General features: G+C 45.1%; 1 protein-coding gene across 1 annotated transcript; it reads left to right on the top strand.

Annotated features, from left to right (window-relative positions):
* The first annotated feature begins 6,125 nt into the window (after positions 1–6,125).
* LOC140715982 (RLA class II histocompatibility antigen, DP alpha-1 chain-like) lies at positions 6,126–18,292 on the top strand. Its single transcript, XM_073028603.1, has 4 exons — positions 6,126–6,288; positions 12,904–13,167; positions 14,752–15,033; positions 16,658–18,292. Exons 1-4 carry the CDS (start codon positions 6,153–6,155, stop codon positions 16,828–16,830), a joined length of 855 nt encoding a protein of 284 aa, XP_072884704.1. The 5' UTR covers positions 6,126–6,152; the 3' UTR covers positions 16,831–18,292.
* The last annotated feature ends 7,390 nt before the right edge of the window (positions 18,293–25,682 follow it).

The following is a 25,682-nucleotide window of genomic DNA, read 5'->3' as shown; positions in this document are numbered from 1 at the left end:
TTCAGGTGCAAGTTAGGGCTTTTCTCTTTGAAGTGAAGGAGGATGAGAGGTGATTTGATAAAGGTGTACAAGATGATAAGAGACACGGATGGAGTGGACAGTGGAAGACTTTGTCCCAGTGTGGCAATGGCTAACATGAGGGGGCATAACTTTAAGGTTATTAGAGGAAGGTATGGGTCAGAGGAACTATATTCAGGTGTGTAACCTGGCACAGCTAGGGTTGTTATTAGGGGCATTTAAGAGACTCTTAAATGTGTGATAGAAAAATAGAAGCTTGTGTGTGAGGGAAGGGTTAGATTGATTCTGGAGTGGATCAAAGGGTTGGTACTGTGATTTACTGTTCCGTGCACATGGTTGGTGGAATCTTGCTGTGGGCATGCAGGGATGGGGAGGGAGGAGTTGTGTTGTGGGATCTTGCCCTGCACTTGTTGCGTGGGGGCTGTGCTATGGATTGAAAAGGAATTTGTTTGATTGTGCCTTGCCCGTGTTGCATAGGTGCTTGCCACATGCAGACTGGATGGGGGTTGTTGTAGTGTTATAGACTTGCACAAAACACAACTGGACCGTTTTGCCCACCATGTGTTTGCTGACGTTTTTGCCCATGTATGCTAATCCCACCACCCCTTTCGCAACATTAGGTCCATATCCTGATGATACATGTACTTTGAATATACTTATACACCTTGCCCCTTTACGTGTCTGTTGCAATATCTTTTAAACGTAGTGATTGTGCCCGTTTCCACAGCCTCCGCTCCGCTCATTCCAGATATCAACCATTCTTTATGTAAGAAAAAAAAGCGTATCCCCCTCAAAACCCCTTTATAACTTATTCCTTTCACTTGAAATCTGTGCCCTCTTGTTTCCATTGTGTATGGATTGGTTGAGATGTTGTGTAACTTTTGAGTGGGATCTTGCCATGTACACAAGGTTGACCTTGTCACAGAGTGGGATCCTGTTAGTGATTTGTGTACTTACGTAGATGGGTGACTTATTTTTGGGTGAGTCATAAGACACCCTACATAAAGAGCAAGGGAATTTTTCTCAATATTCCGGGGCCAATATTTGAAAAAGGATATTGTGCTTTCCTGGCGTATATAACAAATAAATTCTTCTCTGGCTTCAATTGGTACCTGTACCCAGTTTGAAACCTGAGAAGACTTACTTGATTAATGATTTTGTTCTCAATTTCCTGTTTGTTCTCTACAACTCATGGCTCCCCTGTAGATCAAACATCTACCTTTGACTTAATTATATCCAATGGCCCTGGCTCCTTAGCTTTCTGGCGTACAGAGTAGAAACTCCCAGCCCTCTTGAAAATAATTCCTCATCTCCATTCTAAATGAGCAATAGCTTATTTTGAAGTCATGCACTCAAGATGTGAATTTCCTCAGGAAACCCTGAGGAACTTGTGTTCAGTTCTGGTTCCCTTATTGTAGGAAGGATGTGGAAGCTTTAGAAGGGGTGCAGAGGAGCTTTACTCAAATTTAAGAACATGTCTTGTGAAGGTAGGTTGAGCAAACTAGGGCTATTCTCTTTTGAGACAAAGAAGATGACAGATGACTTGATAGAGTTTTACAAGATGGATGGGCAATTGATATACACCTTATGTTTCCACTTGCCTCATTCACGAGTCCAAGTCTTTAGCTTCATTCGATATGAGAGGTCAGTGGAGACTGGCCAGACTGGTTCAAGTGGACAGGAAGGCGACTAACTCAGATAACCACGTGTACCAGCAGTGGTGTGCAGAAGAGCATCTCTGAACACCCAACACGTCGATCCTTGAAGTGGATGGCACAGCAGAAGACCATGTACTTACACTCAGTGGTCACTTTATTAGGTACAGGAGATGTCTAATAAAGTGGCCAGTGAGTGTGAGTAGGTGTTTGTGTTTAATTTCCATACCTAAGGTCTGGTCTCCAGTTGCATTGGAATTCCTCATCGTTGACCAAGACCTCATTCTTGTCAACATCATGTGGTAAATGATGTACAAGAGCCACTCCATATTAAAAATATTTACAATTTGTAGTAACATATCATCCTTAGCCTAAGAAGACATGATCATAAAAAACATTGGTATAATGCAAGTAATTCTAAGTTTCAAAGTACATTTATTATCAAAGTGTTTATACAGAATACTCTTGCAAGTGGACAACACATAGAATTTCAAACATCAAACCAGGGGTCTAGTAGTATTCTGCATTCTTTGCTAAGCAATCGAAATCGCATAGATTGCCCTGATCAAACCGCTCAAAGGTGGCAAAAGAAAGAGTAACCAGGATCCAGGAACATATGCCCAAATCACGGCGACACTTGTGGCTGTCCAGCACAATCCTCGGACTGTGCTGGTAGTTGACACCAGCGACGTTTGTACTTCCTGTACATAATAAGGTGGCCACTGAGTTTCCATTAATGGCGTTCTGCTGCTGCAGCTCATCCACTTCAAGTTTCAAGGGTGACCTGAAACTCCTGCAGTTCGTCTGTCGCAACAATAGGTCTACAGTGGATTCATTCTCACTGGCTCTACACTCAGTCTTGCAGCACCTGGACATCAGCCACACCTACATCAGGCCGCTGTTTATTGATTACAGATCAGGGTTCAACACCATCATGTTCTCGGTACTAATCAACAAGCCCCATAATCTGGGCCTCTGAACTTCCCTCTGCAACTGGATCCTTGACTTTCCATGGTCAATACAGATTGGAAATAACGTCTTCTCGCTGACCCACTGGCTCATTTCCAAGATGTTTGCTTAGCCCACTGCCCTACTCTCTACACTTACAACTGTGTGGTTAGCCACAGTTCAAATGCTACCTCGAAAAATTGCTGTTGACACAACTATTGTTGGCAGAATTTTAGATGGTGACAAGGACTAGGTCCTCGTTGTCCGCGGGAATGGTACCGGAGGATTGGAGGGAGGCGAATGTTGTCCCCTTGTCCAAAAAAGTTAGTAATGATAGTCCGGGTAATTATAGACCAGTGAGCCTTACATCACTGGGAAAGCTATTGGAAAAGATTCTCAGAGGTAGGAAACTGCTTGGATATTGTCAATTCCTCTAGCTCTCCAACTGGGACAAGCCCTCTTCTCATTACAACTATCGGGATGAGGTTCGGGAGACTGAATAGCCAGCTTCTCCCATCAGATCTTTGAACAATTCATGAATCCATGAACACTACTTCACTTTTTTTTTGCACTAATTTATGGTCTCTGTTCTGTACTGCCGTTGTAAAACTACAAGTGATCAGAATCGGGTTTATTTTCACCAGCGTGTATTACCAGTGCCAGTACAATGCAGTAAATGATTTTAGAAAATTGAATAACTCAGTAAATCAATTACAGTAAGTAAATGTGTATATTGAATAGATTAAAAATATATATTTTTAAAAAAGTGAGGTAGTGTTCATGGTTTCATTTCCCTTTAGGAATATTATGACAGACGGGAAGAAGCTGTTCCTGAATCGCTGTGTGTGTGCCTTCAGGCTTCTGTAGCTCTTCTCATTTTAAACCTACACCCCCTTGATCTTGATTCCCCATTGCTGGGAAAAAGGCTGCACATTCACCCTAAATATGCTGTTCATGACTTTGGAAGTTGGAAATGAGGTGGATCAAAGAAAGCAAGGTTAGGAAGGAGGAGGGAGGCAAGAGTGATCTCCACAAATTCCCTCCATTGAAGTGGCACACAACAACATCCCCTCCCATTTGTCCCTCCCACCCACATTTCCCACTAATCCCCCAGGCACCCTCGATAACCATCTCCCATCATAAACCAATTCCTCCTTCCATTTATTCCCTCTCGCCTCCTGCAGCCATCTCTTCACCCCCGAGAATCAGTCTGCACTGCCTCCTCACAGACACACACCCCTTCAGTACAGATCTCTGAACCCACCCCCTTAACCTCAGCACCTCCCCTCCTCACTCACTCCACATTCACCTGCTCACACTTTGCACAGACGTGGTTAGTCTCAACCGGTACTCCAATCCCTCAGTCCCACCATCTGTAATCAGCTTCCAACCAGTCACACACACACTCAATGCACCCACACCGGAATCCCATGCTCTGCAACTGTCTCAGTCTTTGCACCCTCTGCATCTACCTGCTCAACACCGAATGCACCCACCCTTGTCAGTCCTCACCCCCTCCCCCCTGAAGCCACCCTTCTGAATCCACATGTATAAACAAGCTGGATGAACTCAGCAGGTCGGACAGCATCCGGTGAAATGAGCAGTCCCTCTAAACTATGCAGATGTGTGGCCGCGCAGTTACTGAAATGTTCCCGCACACATAGCCTTCGTAGCTGGGCAGTTGGAATTTTCTTTAGTGCTGACTGTGAACGTGGATTCAGTTTTACGACTTAAACAAAATGTAAATCCAGGAACAGACTAGAACACATCTCTCCCATTTCCCGCACATCAGCCGTCACCCCATGGTCTGCCACCCCACTAGGGATAGGGTTGCCCTTGTCCTCACCTACCGCCCCACCAGCCTCCGGGTCCAATGTATAATTCTCCGTAACTTCCGCCACCTCCAACGGGATCCCACTACCAAACACATCTTTCCCTACCCCCCTTTCTGCTTTCCACAAGGATCACTCCCTACGTGACTCCCTTGTCCATTCGTTCCCCCCCCCCCATCCCTTCCCGCCGATCTCCCTCCTGGCACTTATCCTTATAAGTGGAACAAGTGCTACACCTGGCCTTACACTTCCTCCTTCACCACCATTCAGGGCCCCAGACAGTCCTTCCAGGTGAGGCGACACTTCACCTGTGAGTCGGCTGGTGTGGTATACTGCGTCCGGTGCTCCCGGTGTGGCCTTTTATATATTGGTGAGACCCGATGCAGACTGGGAGACCACTTCACTGAACACCTATGCTCTGTCTGCCAGAGAAAGCAGGATCTCCCAGTGACCACACATTTTAATTCCACGTCCCGTTCCCATTCTGATATGTCTATCCATGGCCTCCTCTACTGTCAAGATGAAGCCACATTCAGGTTGGAAGAACAACACCTTATATACCGGCTGGGTAGCCTAAAACCTGATGGCATGAACATTGATTTCTCTAACTTCCATTAATCCCTCTCCTCCCCTTCTTACCCCATCCCTAATGTATTTAGTTTTTTCCCCCTCCTCTTTTTTTTTTCTCTCTCTCTGCCTGTTCTCCATCTCCCTCTGGTGCTCCCCTTCCCTCTTTCTTTCTCTCTAGGCCTCCCATCCCATGATCCTTTCCCTTCCCTAGCTCTGTCTCCCTTTTGCCAATCATCTGTCTGGCTCTCAGCTTCACCCCACCCTCTCTGGTCTTCTCCTATCCTTTCGCATTTATCCTTCCCCCTCCTACTTTCTAATCTCTTACTATCTTTCCTTTCAGTTAGTCCTGACGAAGGGTCTTGGCCCAAAACGTCAACAGTGCTTCTCCCTATAGATGCTGCCTGGCCTGCTGTGTTCCACCAGCATTTTGTGTGTGTTGTAGTTTCAACATTTGGATGATCTGATGAGGGCTAAGAAGTATCATTCATCTGGATGTGAAATTAATCTGGATGGTGTGTACAGGCAATGGATTTGTGATAAAGACAGGCAAGGAAAAGTTTATGAAACTAGCAAGATTTTCTATGTTGTGCTGTATTTAATTATGCCTTACTATTAATAAATAAAATAAATTGTATGTGTTCAGATTTCATTCTAAATATTCATAGTACCTATGTTATTTACAAAAAAAAAGAGTTGCAGAGTTTTCAAGGCATGTAAAAATTTCCTGCTCAGAACAATGGTTGGTCCACGCAGCTGTAAAAAATATTAGAGGGAACTTTGCGTCCAATTGACCCATCTACAGTTGCAGAGGATGTGAGGGATGAAGGATTGACAGTGATCCCTTGTCCCCATCCTTTAGAACTGCCTATCCCCCGCCCCTCTCATCCTCTGACTGCATCTGCCTGGCCCTCGCCCCTGCCATCCTCTACAACTTCCTATCCATCGCCCTCCCATCCTCAACTCCATTCCCATCCCCAACGTCGGGCCGTTCCCGCTCCCCGGGCACGCTCCATTAGGAAACCGTGCGCCATCACTAATGGTGGGGTGCTCCCGCTACCGCCGGAGGAGAAGTGAAACCAGGCTTGCGTTGGGTCGAGGAGGAGGATTGCGAAGTCGGTGGGCGGGTTGAATGTTGGCGGCGTCTCCTCCTGCTGCCGCCGCTCTTTTTGCTTTCGGGACGGTCTCAGCCATGGGTCGTTATCCCGCTGCTTGGGCGCTCCTCCTGCTCCTCGTCCCCTGTTCGGGGTCTGCCTACTCGGTGGCCGGTGAGTCGATTCCTGTCGCTGCGATCGCCGCCCGGTCAACCTGCCATAAAGTTGCTGCTCAGGGTGGGATCTTGCTGAGTAGGCGTCGCTGGGGTGACCAACCGTGTCTTGGGGTGGGGAGGGCGGTAGCGTTTGGATCTTGCAAAGCACATACTACTTCAGGTCTTGCTGGCTTGGTGTTAAACTACCTGGTTCCAGCACACTTGGAATACGTTATTGTATTCCGTCTGGGAAGGATCAGAACCAAGTTTAATATAGGATATTTAAATTGGGACGTGGAAGTTTTAGAGAAGATGCAGAGAAGATTTTTTGTGTCTCATTCAGGTGCAAGTTAGGGCTTTTCTCTTTGAAGTGAAGGAGGATGAGAGGTGATTTGATAAAGGTGTACAAGATGATAAGAGACACGGATGGAGTGGACAGTGGAAGACTTTGTCCCAGGGTGGCAATGGCTAACATGAGGGGGCATAACTTTAAGATGTTTAGAGGAAGGTATGGGTCAGAGGTACTGTATTCGGGTGTGTAACCTGGCACAGCTAGGGTTGTTATTAGGGGCATTTAAGAGACTCTTAGATAGGTACATGGGTGATAGAAAACTGGAGGCTTGTGTGTGAGGGAAGGGTTAGATTGATTCTGGAGTGGATCAAAGGGTTGGTACTGTGATTTACTGTTCCATGCACATGGTTGGTGGGATCTTGCTGTGGGCATGCAGGGATGGGGAGGGAGGAGTTGTGTTGTGGGATGTTGCCCTGCACTTGTTGCGTGGGGGGCTGTGCTATGGATTGAAAGGGAATTTGTTTGATTGTGCTTTGCCCGTGTTGCATGGGTGTTTGCCACGTGCAGACTGGATGGGGGTTGTTGTAGTGTTATAGACTTGCACAAAACACAACTGGACCGTTTTGCCCACCATGTGTTTGCTGATGTTTTTGCCCATGTATGCTAATCCCACCACCCCTTGCACAACATTAGGACCATATCCTGATGATACATGTACTTTGAATATACTTATACACCTTGCCCCTTTACGTGTCTGTTGAAATATCTTTTAAACGTAGTGATTGTGCCCGTTTCCACAGCCTCCACTGGCCGCTCATTCTAGATATCGACCATTCTTTATGTAAGAAAAAAAAGCGTATCCCCTCAGATCCCGTTGATAACTTATTCCTTTCGCTTGAAATCTGTGCCCTCTTGTTTCCATTGTGTATGGATTGGTTGGTATGTTGTTGCTTTGAATCGGTAGACTGGTTAGTATTCAAGGACTCGGCAGCTAACCTTGATGAGTATGCCTTAGCTGTCATGGACTTTATCTGGAAATGCACAGAGGACTGTGTGTCTCGCAAGACGATCTGGGTATTCCCTAACCGGAAACCTTGGATGAATCATGAGGTCCAGTCCCTTTCAAAGGCTAGAGCTGCGGCTTTTAGGTCCGGAGATACCAGTTGCTACATGGAATCCAGGCGTGAACTCCAAAAAGCAATTAAAGGCGCCAACAGGCAATATCGAGCCAAGTTGGAAGCCCAGGCTAACCAGAGGGATGCCAGTAGACTATGGCAGGGTCCAAATGAGATCACTGGGTGCAAAGAAAAGGCTGGAAATATCAATAACTGAAGCGCTTCTCTTCCTGACGAACTTAACGTATTCCACGCACGATTCGAACAGAAGAGGAGTGTCCCGCCCCCTCTGGATGAACTGGACCTGGTGGCATCAAGATTTTTCGTCACCGAGGAAGATGTTAGAAGAGCCTTCCTGAAGATAAATCCAAGCAAGGCAACGGGCCCAGATGGTGTCCCGGGGCGGGTTTCCAGGCCTGTGCAAGTGAGCTAGCTGGAGTGTTTGCTGACATCTTCAACTGCTCCCTGCTTTAGTCTAAGATCCCCTCATGTTATAAGAAGGCAACGATTATCCCGGTGCCGAAGAAAAGCAAGGTGGCATGCCTGAATGACTATCGACCTGTGGCTCTGACATCAATTGCTATGAAGTGCTTCGAGCGATTGGTTATGGCACACATCAACCATAACTTACCGGTCAACCTTGACGCTTTGCAATTCACCTACTGGAGCAACAGGTCAATGGCAGATGCCATCTCTCTGGCACTCCATTCCTCCTTAGAACACCTGGAGAATAAAGATGCATATGTAAGGCTCCTCTTCATTGACTACAGCTCTGCCTTTAATACCATCATTCCAAATAAACTGATTCCTAAGCTCCAGAACCTGGGTCTTAGCACTCAGATCTGCAGCTGGATCTTCAACTTCCTCACAGACAGGACCCAGGCTGTAAAAATAGGGGACAAGCTCTCCTCTACAATCACTCTGAGCACCGGTGCCCCACAAGGTTGTGTACTCAGCCCCCTGCTGTACTCACTGTACACCCATGATTGTGTAGCCAAGCTTCCATCAATCTCAATATATAAGTTTGCTGATGACACCACAATTGTAGGCCGTATCTTGGGTAATGTTGAGTCTGAGTACAGAGAGGAAATTAAGAACCTGGTGGTATGGTACGAAGACAATAACCTATCCCTCAATGTCGGCAAGACTAAGGAATTGGTTGTTGACTTCAGAAGGAGTAGCGGACCGCACAACCCCATCTACATCGGTGGTGCGCAGGTGGAACAGGTCAAAAGCTTTAAGTTCCTCGGGGTGAATATCACAAATGACCTGACTTGGTCTAACCAAGCAGAGTCCACTGCCAAGAAGACCCACTAGTGCCTTTACTTCCTGAGAAAGCTGAAGAAATTTGGCCTGTCCCCTAAAAAAACTCACAAATTTTTATAGGTGCACCGTAGAAAGCATTCCTCGAGGGTGCATCACAACCTGGTATGGAAGTTGTCCTGTCCAAGACCAGAAGAAGCTGCAGAAGATCGTGAACATAACCCAGCACATCACACAAACCGATCTTCCATCCTTGGACTCACTTTACACCGCACGCTGTCGGAGCAGTGCTGCCAGGATAATCAAGGACAAGACCCACCCAGCCAACACATTTTTCGTCCCTCTTCCCTCCGGGATAAGGCTCAGGAGCATGAAGATTCTTACGGCCAGATTTGGGAACAACTTCCTTCCAACTGTGATAAGACTGCTGAACAGATCCTGACCCGGATCTGGGCCGTACCTTCCAAATATCCGGACCTGACTTGCACTACCTTACTTTCCCTTTTCCATTTTCTAATTATGATTTATAATTTAAATTTTTATTATATTTACTTTGATTTGTACTTCAGGGAGTGTGAAGTGCAGAAACAAATCTCACTGTGATGATTGTACGCTCTAGCATCAATTGTTTGGTGACAATAAAGTAAAGTATAAGTGTAACTTTTGAGTGGGATCTTGCCATGTACACAAGGTTGACCTTGTCACAGAGTGGGATCCTGTTTGTGATTTGTGTACTTATGTAGATGGGTGACTTATTTTTGGGTGAATCATAAGACACACTACATAAAGAGCAAGGGAATTTTTCTCAATATTCCGGGGCCAATATTTGAAAAAGGATATTGTGCTTTCCCGGCATATATGACAAATAAATTCTTCTCGGGCTTCAATTGGTACCTGTACCAAGTTTGAAACCTGAGAAGAGTTTATTTGATTAATGATTTTGTTCTCAATTTCTTGTTCTCAACTCATGGCTCCCCTGTAGATCAAACATCTACCTTTCTCTTAATTATATCCAATGGCCCTGGCTCCTTAGCTTTCTGGAGTACAGAGAGTAGAAACTCCCAGCCCTCTTTAAAATAATTCCTCATCTCCATTCTAAATGAGCAATAGCTTATTTTGAAGTCATGCACTCTAGATGTGAGTTTCCTCAGGAAACCCTGGTTGGATCACACTTGAAGTATAGTGTTCACTTCTGATTCCCTGATGATAGGAAGGTTGTGGAAGCTTTAGAAGGGGTGCAGAGGAGCTTTACTCGAATTTGAGAACATGTCTTATGAAGGTAGGTTGAGCAAACTAGGGCTATTCTCTTTTGAGACAAAGAAGATGACAGATGACTTGATAGAGTTTTACAAGATGGATGGGCAATTGATCTACACCTTGTGTTTTCACTTGCCTCCTTCACGAGTTCAAGTCTTTAGCTTCATTCGATATGAGAGGTCAGTGTAGACTGGCCAGACTGGTTCAAGTGGACAGGAAGGCGACTAACTCAGATAACCACGTGTACCAGCAGTGGTGTGCAGAAGAGCATCTCTGAACACCTAACACGTCGATCCTTGAAGTGGATGGCACAGCAGAAGACCATGTACTTACACTCAGTGGTCACTTTATTAGGTACAGGAGATGTCTAATAAAGTGGCCAGTGAGTGTGAGTAGGTGTTTGTGTTTAATTTCCATACCTAAGATTTGGTCTCCCGTTGCATTGGAATTCCTCATCATTGAACAAGACCTCATTCTTGTCAACATCATGTGGTAAATGATGTACAAGAGCCACTCCATATTAAAAATATTCACAATCTGTAGTAACATATCATCCTTAGCCTAAGAAGACATGATCATAAAAAACATTGGTATAATGCAAGTAATTCTAAGTTTCAAAGTACATTTACTATCAAAATGTTTATACAGAATACACTTGTGAATGGACAACACAGAGAATTTCAAACATCAAACCAGGGGTCTAGTAGTATTCAGCATTCTTTGCTAAGCAATCGAAATTGCATAGATTGCCCTGATCAAACTGCTCAAAGGTAGCAAAAAAAGGAGTAACCAGGATCCAGGAACATATGCCCAAAGCACAGCGACACTGGTGGCTGTCCAGCACAATCCTCGGACTGTGCTGGTAGTTGACACCAGTGACGTTTGTACCTCCTGTACCTAATAAGATGGCCACTGAGTTTCCGTTAATGGCGTTCTGCTGCTGCAGCTCATCCACTTCAAGTTTCTAGGGTGACCTGAAACTCCTGCAGTTCGTCTGTCGCAACAATAGGTCTACAGTGGATTCATTCTCACTGGCTCTACACTCAGTCTTGCCGCACCTGGACATCAGCCACACCTACATCAGGCCGCTGTTTATTGATTACAGATCAGGGTTCAACACCATCACGTTCTCGGTACTAATCAACAAGCCCCATAATCTGGGCCTCTGAACTTCCCTCTGCAACAGGATCCTTGACTTTCCATGGTCAATACAGATTGGAAATAACGTCTTCTCGCTGACCCACTGGCTCATTTCAAGGATGTTTGCTTAGCCCACTGCCCTACTCTCTACACTTACAACTGTGTGGTTAGCCACAGTTCAAATGCTACCTCGAAAAATTGCTGTTGACACAACTATTGTTGGCAGAATTTTAGATGATTGAGATAGATCAGCTGGTTGAGTGGTGTTGCAACAGCAAACTTGCACTGAATGCCGCAAAGCCAAAGTGTGCGTCCTAGTCCATCTGTCCTTTGACACTCCCCACTGTTCATAGTGTGTATGTCCTACGATTACGGTGTGAAATCCCATTGTCCGTTGACACTTCCCAGCACTCTGTTTGTGTGTGTGTGTCCAACCCTTTGACAGTGAAGTTCCTCTGTTCCTTGACTCCCTACACCATTTGTGGTGTGTGCCCTACCTTTGAACACCATCTGCCCCTGGATATGCCATGTCATTCACGGTGTGTGCCAACACCCTTGTATTGCCAACACCCTCTGAAACTCAACACTGCCCACTGTTCACTATGGGTATGTATACCGAGGTCTCTCTTTCCCTCGATTCTCCACACCATTCATGATGTGTGTCCTACCCTTGAACACTGAGGCCACTCTGTCTCTCGAAACTCCTCACCAGTCACATAGTCTCTCACGCTTGTACACAAAATTGCACTTGAACCCCGACTCTCCCTGCCACTCATGGTGTGTCTTGCCCTATACACTGTGATGCCTCTGTCCCTTGACAATCACCACCATTCAATATGCATATCCTACCCTTGTACACTGAGATCCCTCTATCCCTTGACACTCCCTATAATAAACAGTGTTTGTCTTACCCTTCCAATGCACACAAATTGCTGGAGGAACTCAGCAGACCAGGCAGCATCTATGGAAAAAGTACAGTCAAAGTTTCGGGCCAAGACCTTTCAGTAAGACCCTGTATCCCTCTGCTGTAAGGTCTTGGCCTGAAACGTCGACTGTACTATCTTCCATTCATGCTTGTTTGATTTTCTCCTGTTTGTCCCATCCTTGACACTGAGATTCCTCTATCCCTTGACACTCCCTGTTATAAACAGTGTTTGTCCTACCCTTATACACTGAGGTCCCTTTATCCCTCAACACTCCCTAACCTAAACAGTGTTTGTCCTAGCCTTGTACATTGAGGTCCCACTACTTATGAATTTTGTCTTTTGCCCTTGTACAGCGATGTCTCACTATCCTTTGATACTCCCCATAGTTCATTCTGTGTGCAACCCTTCTACACCAAGGTCCCTCTGTCCCGAATACTCCACACCATTTACGACATGTGCCAACTGAACCTCTTGACCATTTTGGCATGTTTTTATGCTGCCATATGATTCTGTAATAAGATATTTATGTTAATGAGTACATATACCTAATGTGGCCACTGAGTATTGTTTAAACATTAGTTGCGAACATTGACAATGTGATTAAAAGTTGTTTTTTTACAATAATCTGTTTGTCCTTTCAGAGACAGACACATTGGCAGTCATCTTCTTCCTTGCAGATGACCCCCGCCTACTAGATGGGGCAGGCGAGGTGAAGACTCAGGATAGAAGCATTGGTTACTGTGACACCACGTTCCTGAGACCACAGTTTCACGTGGCCAGCTTAGAACCATTCCGTACCCTTGTTGAAGAGCTGTTGGCAGAAGATAAGGACAGCGTGATCGCATTTGGAAAGAAGCTGATGGATGAAGCGATGTTGCTCATCAAAAACTCGCTTCCCCCAAACGGTGAGTCAAGATAGGAACGTGAGCAGCTCAGTGTACTGATTACCATCAGCCCAATAAAGTGTCCTCAGTATGGATTTAGCTCACAGTACAGACAGTACAGGCCCTTTGGCCCACCATGTTGTGATGACCTTTCAAACTACACCACAGATCCATCAAACCCTTTTACCTGCACAGCCTTCAAATTTCTTTTCATCTGTGTGCCTCTCTAAGAGTTTCTTAAATGCCCCTAATTTATCCACATCCACCACCACCCCTGGCAGGGTGTTCCACGCACCCACAAACCAGAGTTTTGCAGAGCTGCAACATTACCACCCAGCTCTTGAACTCAAAACTCTCCATCCGACAATACCCCTCCCCCACCCTGTGCTTTCCTCCAAACACCTCAAAGTTATGCCCTGTTGCATTAGCCATTTCCACCCTGGGAAAAAGTCTTTGGCTGTCCACTCTGTCTATGCCTCTTATTATCTTGTACTCCTCTATCAAGTAACTGCTCATCCTCCTCCTCTCTGAAGAGTTAAGCCCTAACCTACTCAACCTGTCCTTGTAAGAGATGTTTTCTAATCCAGACACCATCCTGTCAATCTCCTCTGCATCCTCTGTAAAGTTCTTCATCCTTGCTATAATGAAGCAATTAGAATTGAACACAAACAAGTATGGTCTAAACATTACCTCGCAACTCTTGAACTCAACCCTCAACTAACAATGGCCAACACATCACAATGCCTTCTTGACAATCATTTGACTGAATACTTTAGTTGGAAATTTGAGTTAAGAGTGTGTTACAAAATTGGCTGGCATTGTGGCACACTGGCATAATTAATCCTTTGTTGTATCAGGATCACACTGGCAGTTGGTTCCTCTCCCATGGCTCCATCAGATGGCTGATGTGAACATTGATTGTCAAAGTGGGTCCAATGGCAGATCAGCAAGAACCCACTTCACCTGCCTGCAGCAAAATGTTTCTGATTGCTTTATTTCTCTGCAGTAACACTGAATTGGCATAGCCAGCCTAGTCCATGTAATTTCATTAGACAATCTTCCCACTATGGTTGTGTTGCCAGCAGTGAGTAGCAATCTTGGAGAACAGCAGATCATGCACTCTTCTTGCTGCTGCTATCAGGAAGAGGTACAGGAGCCTCAGGACTGACACCACCTTATTCAGGAATAGTTGTTGCCCATCAACCATCAGGCTCTTGAACCAGTGGTAATAATTTCACTTGCCCCATCACTGAAATGTTCCCACACCTATGGATTCACTTTCCAGGACTCTTCATCTCATGTTCTCCCTATTTATTGCTTATTTGTTTCTTGTTATTATTTTTTCCTTCTGTATTTGCACAGTTTGCTGTATTTTACAGACAATTTGTTAGTCTACCCTGTTGGGTGCGATCTACCATTGATTCATTTATGTTTATTGGATCTACCAAGCATGCCCACAAGAAATCAAATCGAGGGCTGTATATATGTACTTAGATCATAAATTTACTTTGAACTTTTGAACTTTGCATCTATGACTGATACAAATTAATAGATAATCATCATCTAGAACAACTGACAAAAAAAATCTTTAATTTGTTAAATTAGAAATCGGTGAGCTCTATCTGTACTCAGAGAAACCAGCTGTCATCGGAGAGGTAAACACTTTGACCTGTTTCGTCAGCGGCTTTTTCCCACCGGCCGTGATCGTAACGTTACAGAAGAACGGGCAGCCTGTCAGTGGCAAAGTTAACTCCTCACACGTCTCATTTGGCAAAGATTGGCGATTTCAGGTGCTCCACTACGCATACATCCAGCCAGCAGACGGTGACATATACTCTTGTAGAGTGCTCCATAACATCAGCAAAGAGGAAAGAGAAATTTACTGGGGTAAGAGAATGTTGTGGTTATTATTCTATAGGTTTATTGAATACGTCTACAGGAAAACGATAGGTACTTTGATACTAAAGTTAATTTTTGAACTTTGAAAATACTCTGGGGTAAATGATACAGGGCAGCAGAGTAGCACGGCGATTAGCGCAGTGGTTTACAGCACCAACTGTAAGATCGAGGTTCGATTCCTACTGCTGACTGTAAGGAGTTTGTATGTTCTGTCCGTGAATGCATAGGGTTTGACCAGGCACACCGCTTTTCTTCCATGTTTCAAAGATGTATGGGTTAAGGTTAGTGAGTTGTGGGTTGCCATGTTGGCACCAGAAGTGTGGTGGCATTTGCGAGCTTTCCTCAGCACAATCCTCACTGTTATGATTTGATGCATTTCTCTACATGTTTTGATCTTTCAATGTACACATAGCAAATAAAGCTAATCTCTGAAATTCAGCTCATTGCCTGCAGTGCTGACTTGACAGTATTTTCCAGTGGAAGTGTTGTTGAGATCAGGAGCTTAGCAAATACAACGACAAGCTTCCCTTGGCATATTTTAGCTAGCCCGGCAGCACCTTGTACCTCTCCAATCCAATCTGGAGCCTGGCCATAGATTCACTAATGAGGGGTAAGGCTGAAACACACCACCCTGGACGAGATTGGTTTTAACCCTCTTGTTGGTCTGTTAGGTCAGTGAGAAGAAAACTAGCTCATGTTCCTGTTTACACTCAGTATCCAGCAATTCCCAGTGGAACGTGAGGATGCAGTGAGACTATTTGGGTTTTATGTTGATCAACCCTGCTGCCAATATTGATACAGCACATAATAGGCCCTTCCAGCTGTACCACCCAGCAACTGCCAAATTTAACACTAGCCTAATCACAGGACAATTTACAATGACCGATTAACCCACCAACTGGTACGCCATTGAACTGTGGGAGGAAACCGGAGCACCTGGTGGAAACCCATTTGGTCATAAGGAGAACATACAAACAACTTGCAGACAGCTGCAGGAATTGAACCTGGTCACTGGTGCTGTATTGTGCTACCCTCTGCACTACAGTGTTTTTGTTCATCAATAGCTATTTAGTCATAAAGTCATATAAAAGTACAGCACAGAAGTAGGACCTTTGCCCCACCTAGTCCATGCCGAACCATTTAAACTGCCTACTCCCCTCGACCGTAACCCTCCAAACCCCTAGATCCATGTACCTATCCAAACTTCTCTTAAACATTGAAATCAAGCTTGCATGCACCACATCTGCCAACAGCTCGTTCCACACTCACAATCATCTGAGCGAAGTAGTTTCCCCTCATCTTCCCCTTAAACTTTTCATCTTTCACCCTTCATCCATGACCTCATGTTTGAGTTGTAGCCCCACTCAACCTCAGTGGAAAAAGCCTATCTGTACCCCTCATAATTTTGTATCTAAACTCAATCTAGGGCTGATCTTAGGAAAACTTTGGACATCTGGAACTTTTGGAACACCTACTTCGCTATTGGAAAGTATATTCATCCAAGAAAGGGAAAAGGGGAAGAGGACAATTTAGTTTTGGTACAGCATTTTTGTTCAAACTGATTTAAAAACTATTTCCTCATTCAAAACATGAGTATGTGCTTTGTTCACAGAACCAGAAGAGATAAGTAGTGCTGAAGGAATGGATACAAGCCAGCTTGCTGTTTTGATCTGTGGGCTGATTATCGGAATACTTGGCACAGCAGTTGGACTCTCCTTATGTTTTTGGTCGCGACTGTCTGGCTGCCACTCTTGGATAGTCGGGATCAATCCCTCTCCTCAGTGAGAAATGGATCTGCAATGTTTCACAGTGGTCTCTACGTTGCTCTGTCGCAATTATGTGCACTCAGATTTGTAAATATCATTCTCTTCAGTCTTAGGGTATTGATTTTAAATACCGTGTTCTGATTTTGAAATTCTGTATTTCATCTGTCAGTCGTCCATTTGCAGGCATTGTCTGGTTTATACAACAGCAATCTCCTTCAGATAGATAAGGTCACAGTTAGGGTGGGTCATAAAACGAATGGCACATTCTCTTTCATAAATCAAGGTATTCAGTAGAGGAGTTGGGATGTTATGTTGAAGTTGTACAATACACTGGCGAAGCCTAATATGGAGCATTGTGTTCAGTTCTGGTCGCCTACCTACAGAAAATATTTCAATAAGATTGAAAGAATGCAAAGCAAATTTACAAGGATGTTGCTGAAAGTTGCAGGCCTGAATTAGAGGAAAGGTTGGGTAGGTTAAGACCGTATTCCTGGAGCACAGGAAACCAAAGGAGTTTCAATAGAGGTGTACACATTTATGAGGGGTGTAGATAAAAGCAGGCCTTTTCCACTGAGGCTGGGTGAGACTAGAACTAGACTTCATGGCTTAAGGTTGGAGTGAAATGTTAGGGGAATTAATTTGCTAAGGAAATTCAAGTCAAGTTGGTCACAAATACATTTTACACGGATTTCAAAGTGACTAGAGAATATCTTCATTCAAAAATAAGGAAGAATGATTCACTAACAGTGAGATCACCAAGTTTTCCAAGGAAAAATAGTCGTATCCTTTTTTCATGCTTTCACACAGAAAGTCAATTACATCAAAGTTAAAAGAAGTGCTATCCTGCCGCAGGGTCTGGGCCCAAAACTTCGACTGTAATTTTTTCCATAGATGCTGCCTGGCCTGCTGAGTTTCTCCAGCGTTTTGTGGATTATTGCAAGTGTGCTGAGAGCCCAGGCCGAATGCTGAATCTTTATTTATGATATATACATGGTTAACTAAATCCTAAGATCCAATAAGTTGTTAAAGTAGAAAGATATAATTTGATTTTTATGTTTGTGAGGGAATAAACAGGACACTTCTTAGCTTGAGAGATTGCAAGGGTCCTCCCTGCAATTTATGATCTTCACTGTCTTCTTTACACAGTTGTGTTATGCACTAAGGCCAGCACTAGCGATATTGCTAATTAAATGAAGGTGGAGGATGTTAACAACTCAGATATTTTAACACTTTATTCAGAATTTTCTTCCACACTCTCTATTTTAGCCCTTCTGCTCTGCTGTGCTGCAAAGCCGCCGTAAACCACTTCCTTACCACCAGTTTCTCTATTTTCACTTCTTTGTTAAGTAATTGCGGTGCATTTCTTTACATATGACCATTACTGTTGTTGTAACTTAAACTTAATCATTATCTCAGTGGATTCACTGTACATCTAAAAATAAATCTGCATTGTTTGTGGAGAATAAAAGATTTGCACAAAATCTGAAGTCCCTCTCTTTTGCAGCTTATGCCTCTCTGTAAAACACCGTTTTCTGTTCTCAGGGCAGCTGGTAATAGTTCCCCTTTTCCTCAGAACCTTTAGATGAGTCAAATTGTGCTTTCTCTTGGGCTTCAGCCAGATGTGACTCCTTCTGAGATTTCAGTGCTTGACTCTTGCCAAATGTATATGCTGTGTTTTTTAGAACGTACAAAAGGCACACGATGGTCAGGGATTTACAACAGTAAATTAAACAACTTCAAATTAAAATATGATTACTGTTGTCTGCAAATCACGCAATTCCCTTGGTGGGGGGGGGGGGGTGGTGTTGGGAAGGTGGTGGTGCACCATTCACAGAAATCCCTCGTTGTGCCATAGAGATTACATGCATGTTACCTTTCCATGGATGCTCCAGCTCGAATGTAATACTGGAAGAGGGCAGACAGTTGGCTCAAGCAGAGACCTTGACTGCCTGCTGCCTGGATCTGCGCGTGGCCATCTTGGCAAGGCCCAAGAACGAGCCTACCAAGAGATCCCTGAGTGACACCCTCCCGTGCTGCGTCACTGTGGTTGATGAGCATGGGGTTGATGTGCAGTCAGAACTCGAGGAGCAGCTCCTTCAAGCACTCAAACGGGGGCTGCAACCTCTCACACTCCATACACAGCTAGTGGCCACTTCATAAGGTACCCCTGCTCGTTCATACAAATATCTAATGAGCCAATCATGTCACAGCAACTCAATGCATAAGAATACTCAGGCATGTTCAAGGGGTTCAGTTGTTCAGACCAAACATCAGAATGGGGCACGAGTATCTCAGAAACTGCTGAGAAAAGCCTTCCCCACCACTGAGCACATCTGCATGCAATGCTGTTGCAGGAAAGCAGCAGCTAAGATTAGAGTCTCCCACCAACTGGGACAAGCTCAGGTGATTCATGCTCAGGCTTTTGATTTGGAGCAAGAAGGCCGCGGGAGAGCACCTAAGGATTTCCAGCGGGAAGACTTTTTGAGTTCTCGGGGGAAGAGAGAGGCCGGACCGCGCAGGCGCGTGACGTCAGCCAGTTGAGCGCGAACAGTTTAAAAAGAAGGCAGCCACATCCAGCGGGCAGCGTTGGGAGCGGGCAGCGGAGTGAAAGGGCTTTGGCGGTAACGGGTCGAGGTGAGGCAGTTGTTGATTACAATGGGAGGTAGTATGTGTGTGAGGACAGTTTTCTGTGGTCGGTGTCAGATGTGGGAGGTCCTGGAGTCTCCCGGCGTCCCGGACGGTCACATCTGCACCCGGTGCATCGAGATGCAACTCCTAAGGGACCGTGTTAGGGAACTGGAGATGCAGCTCAATGACCTTCATCTGGTCAGGGAGAGTGAGGAGGTGATGGAGAGGAGTTACTGACAGGTGGTCACTCCGGGGCCACGGGGGACAGAGAAATGGGCCACAGTCAGGAGACGGAAGGGGATGAGTCAGGTACTAGAGAGTACCCCTGTGGCTGTACCCCTTGACAATAAGTACTCCTGTTTGAGTACTGTTGGGGGGGCAGCCTACCTGGGGGAAATGACAGTGGCCGTGCCTCTGACACAGAATCTGGCCCTGTGGCTCAGAAGGCTAGGGAAAGGAAGAGGAAGGCAGTAGTGACAGGGGACTCTATAGTCAGTGGTTCAGACAGGTGATTCTGTGGATGCAGGAAAGAAATTCGGATGGTAGTTTGCCTCCCAGGTGCCAGGGTCCGGGATGTTTCTGATCGCGTCCAAGATACCCTGTGGTGGGAGGGAGAACAGCCAGAGGTCGTGGTACATATTGGTACCAATGACATAGGTAGGAAAAGGGAAGAGGTCCTGAAAGAAGACTACAGGGAGTTAGGAAGGAAGTTGAAAAGCAGGACCTCAAAGGTAATAATCTCGAGATTACTGCCTGTGCCACGTGACAGTGAGAATAGAATAGAATGAGGTGGAGGATAAATGCGTGGCTGAGGGATTGGAGCAGGGGGCACGGATTCCATTTTCTGGATCATTGGGACCTCTTCTGGGGTGGGTGTGACCTGTACAAAAAGGACGGGTTGCACTTGAATCCCAGGGGGACCAATATCCTGGCTGGCAGTTTTGATAGAGCTGTTGGGGAGGGTTTAAACTAGTTTGGCAGGGGGGTGGGAATCAGAATGTGAGTGCAGGGATTAAGATAGAAGGACAAGGGCATGATACTAAGAGTTCTGAGTTGATGAGGAAGGACAGGCAGGGGACGAAACATAATTGTAGTCAGTTAAAGGGGTTAAAATGTGTCTATTTCAATGCTAGGAGTATCAGGAACAAGGAGGATGAACTTAGAGCATGGATTAGTACGTGGAACTACAATGTTGTGGCCGTTACTGAAACATGGTTGGAGGAAGGGCAGGGTTGGATGATGCAGGTCCCGGGGTTCAGGTGTTTTAAAAGGAATAGGATGGGAGGTAGAAAAGGGCGGGGAGTGGCATTGCTGGTCAGGGATAGTATCACGGCTATAGAAAGGGAGGACGCTGCAGAAGGAGTGTCCACGGAGTCAGTCTGGGTGGAAGTCAGAAATAGGAAGGGATCAATCACTGTGCTGGGAGTAATCTATAGGCCCCCAAATAGCCTTCGGGACACTGAGGAGCAGATAAGCAGGCAGATTTTAGAATGGAGTAGGAAATACAGGGTAGTAGTTATGGGTGATCTCAACTTCCCTTATATTGACCCTTAGGTAAGAGTGACCATAATATGGTGGAATTCTTCATTAAGATGGAGAGCGACATAGTTAATTCAGAAATAAAGGTTCTGAACTTAAAGAAGGGTAACTTTGAAGGTATGAGACGTAAATTAGCTAAGATAGACTGGCAAATGATACTTAAAGGGTTGACAGTGGATATGCAATGGCAAGCATTTAAAGATCGCATGGATGAACTACAACAATTGTTCATCCCAGTTTGACAAAAGAATAAACCAGGGAAGGTAGTGCACCTGTGGCTGACAAGGGAAATTAGGGATAGTATCAAGACCAAAGAAGAAACATACAAATTAGCCAGAAAAACGGCACACCTGAGGACTGGGAGAAATTCAGAGACCAGCAGAGGAGGACAAAGGGCTTAATTAGGAAAGGGAAAAAAGATTATGAGAGAAAGCTAGCAGAGAACATAAAAACTGACTGTAAAAGCTTTTATAGATATGTGAAAAGATTGATTAAAACAAATGTAGGTCCCTTACAGTCAGAAACAGGTGAATTGATCATGGGGAACAAGGACATGGCAGACCAATTGAATAACTACTTTGGTTCTGTCTTCACTAAGGAGGACATAAATAATCTTCCGGAAATAGTAGGGGACCGAGGGTCTAGTGAGATGGAGGAACTGAGGGAAATACATGTTAGTAGGGAAGTGGTGTTAGGTAAATTGAAGGGATTAAAGGCAGATAAATCCCCAGGGCCAGCTGGTCTGCGTCCCAGAGTGCTTAACACTAGCTCAAGAAATAGTGGATGAATTAGTGATAATTTTTCAAAACTCTTTAGATTCTGGATTAGTTCCTGAGGATTGGAGGGTGGCTAGTGTAACCCCACTTTTTAGAAAAAGGAGGGAGAGAGAAACCGGGGAATTATAGACCGGTTAGTCTGACATCGGTGGTGGGGAAAATGCTAGAGTCAGTTATCAAAGATGTGATAACAGTACATTTGGAAAGAGGTGAAATCATCGGACAAAGTCAGTATGGATTTGTGAAAGGAAAAACATGTCTGACTAATCTTATAGAATTTTTTGAGGATGTAATTAGTAGAGTGGATAGGGGAGAACCAGTGGATATTTAGATTTTCAAAAGGCTTTTGACAAGGTCCCACACAGGAGATTAGTGTGCAAACTTAAAGCACACGGTATTGGGTATGGTATTGATGTGGATAGAGAATTGGTTGGCAGACAGGAAGCAAAGAGTGGGAGTAAACGGGACCTTTTCAGAATGGCAGGCAGTGACTAGTGGGGTACCGCAAGGCTCAGTGCTGGGATCCCAGTTGTTTACAATATGTATTAATGATTTAGACGAGGGAATTAAATGCAGCATCTCCAAGTTTGCAGATGACATGAAGCTGGACAGCGGTGTTAGCTGTGAGGAGGATGCTAAGAGGATGCAGGGTGACTTGGATAGGTTAGGTGAGTGGGCGAATTCATGGCAGATGCAATTTAATGTGGATAAATGTGAGGTTGCAAGAACAGGAAAACAGATTATTATCTGAATGGTGGCCGATTAGGAAAAGGGGAGGTGCAATGAGACCTGGGTGTCATTGTACACCAGTCATTGAAAGTGGGCATGCAGGTACAGCAGGCAGTGAAAAAGGCAAATGGTATGTTGGCATTCATAGCAAAAGGATTAGAGTATAGGAGCAGGGAGGTTCTACTGCAGTTGTACAAGGCCTTGGTGAGTCCGCACCTAGAGTATTGTGTGTAGTTTTGGTCCCCTAATCTGAGGAAAGACATTCTTGCCATAGAGCAAGTACAACGAAGGTTCACCAGATTGATTCCTGGGATGGCAGGACTTTCATATGAAGAAAGACTGGATCGACCAGGCTTATACTCACTGGAATTTAGAAGATTGAGGGGGGATCTTATTGAAATGTATAAAATTCTAAAGGGATTGGACAGGCTAGATGCAGGAAGATTGTTTCTGATGTTGGGGAAGTCCAGAACAGGGGGGTCACAGTTTAAGGATAAAGGGGAAGCCTTTTAGGACTGAGATGAGGAAAAACTTCTTCACACAGAGAGTGGTGAATCTGTGGAATTCTCTGCCCCAGGAAACAGTTGAGGCTGGTTCATTGGCTATATTTAAGAGGAAGTTAGATATGGCCCTTGTGGCTAAGGGGATCGGGGGTATGGAGGGAAAGCAAGTACAGGGTTCTGAGTTGGATGATCAGCCATGATCATACTGAATAGCGGTGCAGGCTCGAAGGGCCGAATGGCCTACTCCTGCACCTATTTTCTATTTTTCTATGACTGGCACCTCCTGAGTGCAAGGGGGATAGATGGGGTTGAATTTGCCAGGTGTGTTCGAGAAGGATTCCTGACACAGTATGTGGACCAGCCGACGAGAGGAGAGGCTATACTGAATCTAGTTCTGGGTAATGAGCTTGGTCAGGTGACAGACCTCTTGGTGGGGGAGCATTTTGGTGAGAGTGGCCACAACTCCCTTAGCTTCAGCATAGCTATGGAAAGGGATAAAATCAGACGAAATGGTAAAGGGCTTAACTGGGGAAGGACTAACTTTGAAGGGATGAGGCAGGAACTAGCGAGAGTAAATTGGAAACAGATGTTCAAAGGGGAAAGCACTGAAGTAATGTGGGAGAAGTTTAGGGACCACTTGAGCTGGGTTCACGATAGGTTTGTCCCATTGAGGCAAGGAAAAGGGAACTGTGGCTGACGGAACATGTGAGTCAATTCTTCAAGAGGAAAAAGGAAGCATATGTTAGATATAAGAAGCAGGAAGTAGGAGGGGCTTATGAGAAATATAGGGTAGCCAGGAAGGAGCTAAAGAAAGGACTTAGGAGAGCTCGAAGGGGGCATGAGAAGGCCTTGGCGTGTAGGATTAAGGAGAACCCCAAGGCATTCTATGCGTATATGAAGAATAGGAGGATGATGAGAACGAAGGTGGGACCACTAAAGGATAAAGAGGGCAACATGTGCCTGGAGGCGGAGGAGGTTGGGGAGGTCCTAAATGAATACTTTGCTTCCGTATTCACAAGTGAAAAGGATCTTGATCAGGATGAGGTCGAAGTAGAGCGGGCCTGTGTGCTGGACAATGTGGAGATTAGGGAAGAAGTGGTGGATCTTCTTAAAAACATTAAGATTGATTCGGATATGATACACCCCAGGTTGTCGTGGGAATTGAGGGAAGAGATCGCAGGAGCATTAACCATGATCTTTGAATCCTCTTTGGCTGCAGGGGAAGTGCCGGAGGACTGGAGAATGGCAAATATAGTTCCCTTGTATAAAAAAGGTAATAGGGAGAAACCTGGGTACTATAGACCAGTGAGTCTTACGTCAGTGGTATGCAAACTACTGGAAAGGATTCTTAAGGATAGGATCTATGAGCATTTGGAGAAGTATAGTCAACATGGCTTTGTGAAGGGAAGATTGTGCCTCACGAGCCTGATTGAGTTTTTTGAAGAGGTAACAAATGAAATTGATGAGGGTAGGGCAGTGGATGTGGTCTACATGGACTTTAGCAAAGCATTTGACAATGTCCCTCATGAGAGACTCATACAGAAAGTCATGAAGCATGGGATAGGTGGAAACTTGCCTGTTTGGATAAAAAATTGGCTTAAAGGAAGAAAGCAGAGGGTGGTTGTGGAAGGAAAGTATTCTGCCTGGAGGTCGGTGACTTGTGGAGTGCCGCAGGGATCTGTCCTGGGACCCCTGCTATTTGTGATTTTTATAAATGACCTGGATGTAGAGGTGGAAGGATGGGTGAGTAAGTTTGCAGATGACACAAAGATTGGAGGAGTTGTGGATGGAGCTGTAGGTGGTCGAAGGTTACAGGAGGATATAGACAGGCTGCAGAGTTGGGCAGAAAAATGGCAGGTGGAGTTCAATCTGGTGAAGTCTGAGGTGATGCATTTTGGAAGGACAAACCAGAAGACCGAGTACAGGATTAATGGTCAGTTACTTAAGAGTGTGGATGAACAAAGGGACCTTGGGGTTCAAATCCATACACGCCTCAAGGTTGCTGCACAGGTTGATAGGGTAGTTAAGAAGGCCTATGGGATGCTGGGCTTCATTAACAGGGGGACTGAGTTCAAGAGTAGAGAGGTCATGTTGCAACTCTACAAATCTCTGGTGAGACCGCACTTAAAGTATTGTGTTCAATTCTGGTCACCTCATTATAGGAAGGATGTGGAAGCTATGGAGAGGGTGCAGAGGAGATTTACCAGGATGTTGCCTGGTTTGGAGAACAAGTCATATGAAGCAAGGTTAGCAGAGCTGGGACTTTTCTCTTTGGAGCGTAGAAGAATGAGAGGGGACTTGATAGAGGTCTACAAGATTATGAGAGGCATAGATAGGGTGGATAGTCAGTACCTGTTTCCCAGGGCACCAATAGCAAACACCAGAGGGTATATGTACAAAATTAAGGGAGGGAAGTTTAGGGGAGACATCAGGAGTAAGATTTTTACTCAGAGGGTTGTGAGTGCCTGGAATTGCTTGATGGTGGTGGAGGCTAAAACACTAGGGGTATTTAAGAACCTCTTGGACAGGCACATGGATGAAAGAAAAATGGAGGGTTATGGGTTAGTGTGGGTTTAGTACTTTTTTAAAGGATTAAATGGGTCAGCACAACATGGAAGGCTGAAGGGCCTGTACCGCGCTGTAGTGTTCTATGCTTTCTGTGTTCTATGCTTTCTTCTCACTGCTGCCATCATGAA

Source organism: Hemitrygon akajei, chromosome 24, assembly GCF_048418815.1.
Source record: "Hemitrygon akajei chromosome 24, sHemAka1.3, whole genome shotgun sequence".
Taxonomy (NCBI): domain Eukaryota; kingdom Metazoa; phylum Chordata; class Chondrichthyes; order Myliobatiformes; family Dasyatidae; genus Hemitrygon; species Hemitrygon akajei.
Note: the sequence above shows the minus strand (reverse complement) of the source record. Positions and strands in the feature narration are given on the sequence as shown.